This window comes from Fibroporia radiculosa (genome assembly GCF_000313525.1).
Source record: "Fibroporia radiculosa TFFH 294 genomic supercontigs, scaffold9968, whole genome shotgun sequence".
Lineage (NCBI taxonomy): Eukaryota > Fungi > Basidiomycota > Agaricomycetes > Polyporales > Fibroporiaceae > Fibroporia > Fibroporia radiculosa.
In genome coordinates, this window is record NW_012133465.1 from 17370 (window position 1) to 20569 (window position 3200).

At 42.0% G+C, this 3200-nt stretch overlaps 2 protein-coding genes across 2 annotated transcripts; one reads left to right on the forward strand and one right to left on the reverse strand.

Annotated features, from left to right (window-relative positions):
• Nucleotides 1-626: 626 nt before the first annotated feature.
• FIBRA_06974 (uncharacterized protein) lies at nt 627-1257 on the forward strand (the record flags this gene model as incomplete). The annotated part of the gene is made up of 2 exons (XM_012328676.1): nt 627-812; nt 865-1257. The coding sequence occupies 2 exons, from the start codon at nt 627-629 to the stop codon at nt 1255-1257; spliced, it is 579 nt and encodes a 192-aa protein (XP_012184066.1).
• A 425-nt stretch (nt 1258-1682) lies between these two features.
• Nucleotides 1683-2210, reverse strand: FIBRA_06975 (uncharacterized protein; the record flags this gene model as incomplete). The annotated part of the gene is made up of 2 exons (XM_012328677.1): nt 1683-2099; nt 2148-2210. 2 exons carry the CDS (start codon nt 2208-2210, stop codon nt 1683-1685), a joined length of 480 nt encoding a protein of 159 aa, XP_012184067.1.
• Nucleotides 2211-3200: the final 990 nt, after the last annotated feature.

The window sequence follows — 3200 nt, forward strand, 5'->3', positions numbered from 1 at the left end:
GTGCTTACAACAGATGAATCCCCTATATCATTGGATATAGATTCAGGATCCACTAACTTGGAGTCTACCTTAACCTTGGAGTTGTCAAGTTTGGCCTCAGAATCTCCTTCAGCCTCATCAGACTATGATCTTGATTATTTTGAGCATGACTTTATTCAGGTTCTTCATCAGCTTTTTGCCCAGTATGAGCAGCAAAAACAGGAGCTCTATCAGGCAAATTTACAATATCTTCAGACTTCTCGCACACACACACATAAGCCCAAGTCATCGATTTTTCCTCAGCTTTTTGAATGGAAAAATGATGATTATCGCAAATGGATGCATGTAGTACAAGTTCCACCTGTTGCATTTGATATGATACTTGAAAAAACAAAGGTAACTCAATTTTATATCATATTTTACCTACCCATCCTTAATATTTTAAATAGGATCATGAGGTTTTTGGAAACAAAAACAAGCAAACTCCTGTTCATCATCAGCTCTGTATCTACCTTTATTGAGCAGGTCACTATGGTAATGCCTCAACTTCTTTGGATACAGCAATTTGGGCAGGCGTTGCAGTTGGAACTGTGCATAACTGTATGCATCATGTTGTGGTTGCTCTTTTGACACACCATGACTTCTCTATGGACTTTCTAAATCAAGAGGAGATTGAGGCTGCAAAGAAGTATGTGGAGGAGCTAACCCAATGCAAATCATGGAGGGATGGGTTTTTGGTAGCAGATGGGACTGCAATCAATCTTGCTGAGAAGCCAGGTCTTTTTGATGAATTATTTTATGGAAAAGACAAGACTTATGCTATAAATCTTCAGGTATTCTTGGTTTTTTTTAATGAATAGATTATGCTAATTTCTCTCTTAATAGGCTGTAGTCAATGTCAAGACTCTCCAAATTGTTGACTATGCTGTTGGACCACCTGGCAGTGTCCATGATGCTACTGCTTTCAAAGAGACATGGCTTTCTGATTCCCACAATTCACTTCTTAGCCCTGATGAGTGGATATGGGCTGATTCTGCCTATACACTTGCTCATTGGGTTCTCACTCCATTTAAGCGCCCTCCTGGTGGTAGTCTTACACCTGAACAGAAAAGATTCAATCTTTGGCTCTCTAAGATTCGTATTGCTGTAGAGCATGCAATAGGTCTTCTCAAGGGGTGTTTGGAATCTCTCAAAGAGCTTCGTATCAGGATTAGCAATGAAGACAATTGCAAGTGGGCTAATAGATGGATTCAGAGCTGTATTGTTGTTCACAAGTAGTTTTACACTATGCAAAAAAAGATTTAACTGACAACAACCAGTGGAATGAAATAATAGGAGAGCTTGGAGAAGACAGGGCTAGATATAGGGGCAGGGATTATGAAGAAGATTCATATGAAGGAGAGGAGGCAGATGAGGAGGAAGAGGTTCAGGTGGCTTTTCTAGAAAGTGGCAAAGAGAGAAGAGAGAGATTGATGAAAGATATCCTTGAAGTTCATCCCATTGTATAGTTATATAACTTGGAAGGTTCACTCAAATAGTTTGGAACATAAATCATAACATAGGACTTAGCATAAGCATTTACTAAACACACAAAGAATATAACATAGAGAAAGAAAATATCATACAACAGAGCATATTCCATGTGTAAAGCAGATCAAACATACTACAGACATCCCAGAACATTAGCATCATGATAAACGACATTAGTCCTCAGTAGTATACTCGTCCTGAGTAAAATCAAGCTTGTCAACGTTACCAGAATCCTCAGGATCCAATTCAAGATCCTCTGACATCTTATGGGATAGATGTGAACCTGCCACTAATGTCGCACTACTCAGTGAATTGAGCTCCATTGTCCGGTTAGTGGCATCTACACTTGCTTTGATCTTGTCGAGAAGATCAGGGTTAGTCTCGCCAATCTGACGCACAGAATCCCAGTGGCTGTAGGCTAGCCGCATTCCAGTGTTGCAGGCATGCTGCAGTCGCAATTGTAGCTTGAGAATGTCTTTCTCACGCTCTTGAGATTGCTTGCGCATCTTCTCCTTGTGAATCTCGGACCGGCGCATTGTAGATTGTGTTACAAGTGGATGTAGAATAGATGAGAGAAGCGATGCCAGGTCCTATTGCAATGAGTGAGTATTATCAAAAATAATTGAATAAATACGTACCAGAGATGCTGCATCAGCCTGCAATGCTGTTGATCGAACTGCAGACAATGAGGATCCAGCCATAGAAGATAATGAATCACCTGCTGATGAGCTACTGGCTAACAATGAACTAGACATTGACGATACGTCAATTGCGGATGCTGATGATCTAGTACGCAAAGAAGATGATCCTGCCTGCATATACTTTAAGATAATTTCTTATCATAGAGTGGTAACTTACCTGATGAGACTTGTGTGATTTGCTTGCTCACGGTTGCCGAGTCTGAGATGGTGTTGAACTCCCAGCCCTTTCCTTTCCCTTTGCTCCAGATCCACAGCCACCATCAGCAGGAGTAGTCTTCTGTTGCTTGGATTGCCGAGTGCTACCATCCTCAGCTTGTGCAGTAGACTGACGACGCAATGATGTGGCTATATCCACCTCAGCCTGTGAATTTGTTGACACTGGAGCTACCATATCTGAAGCTGACGGAATATGGATAATGTGATGCAATGAGTTTGAATGAAGAGGAAGATGCGACTGAGACAAAGGAGCAGGGGTGGCAGACTGAGACTGGGAAAGTGAGAGATCATGAGTACCAGATAAAATAGCTTCATGGGAGCTCATGCGCATGTTGCCGAGGCCTTGACTGAGTGTGTTGAGCGAGAGAGATGAGTGGGAATTATGAGTATATGCATGGAATTGGTCCTGACTAGATGAGACTGATCCCAGCAATACATAAAATAAGCTATAATACAAGAGTGATAATAACGTACCGTTTTTATATTGACTAGGCTCATAGCTCATTGACGAAAAGGGTTGCATACACTCAGGACTGGTAACACTCCACTGTCCTTCAACGTTTGACTCATTGCGTGTTTCTGCACCAATAAGGGAGTCAAATGCATGAGCAAAGACAGCCTCACCCTCATGCCATGTTGCATCCTGCCAGGGAGGTTCACCACCACCAGATGGATTGAATAATGGATCCATTTGAGGTCTAGAGATGTTGGGTGGTGAGCGTGTAGTGCAGTGATGTGTCAGACAGAGAGGTGGAGCGTTAGAGGGCTGATCTC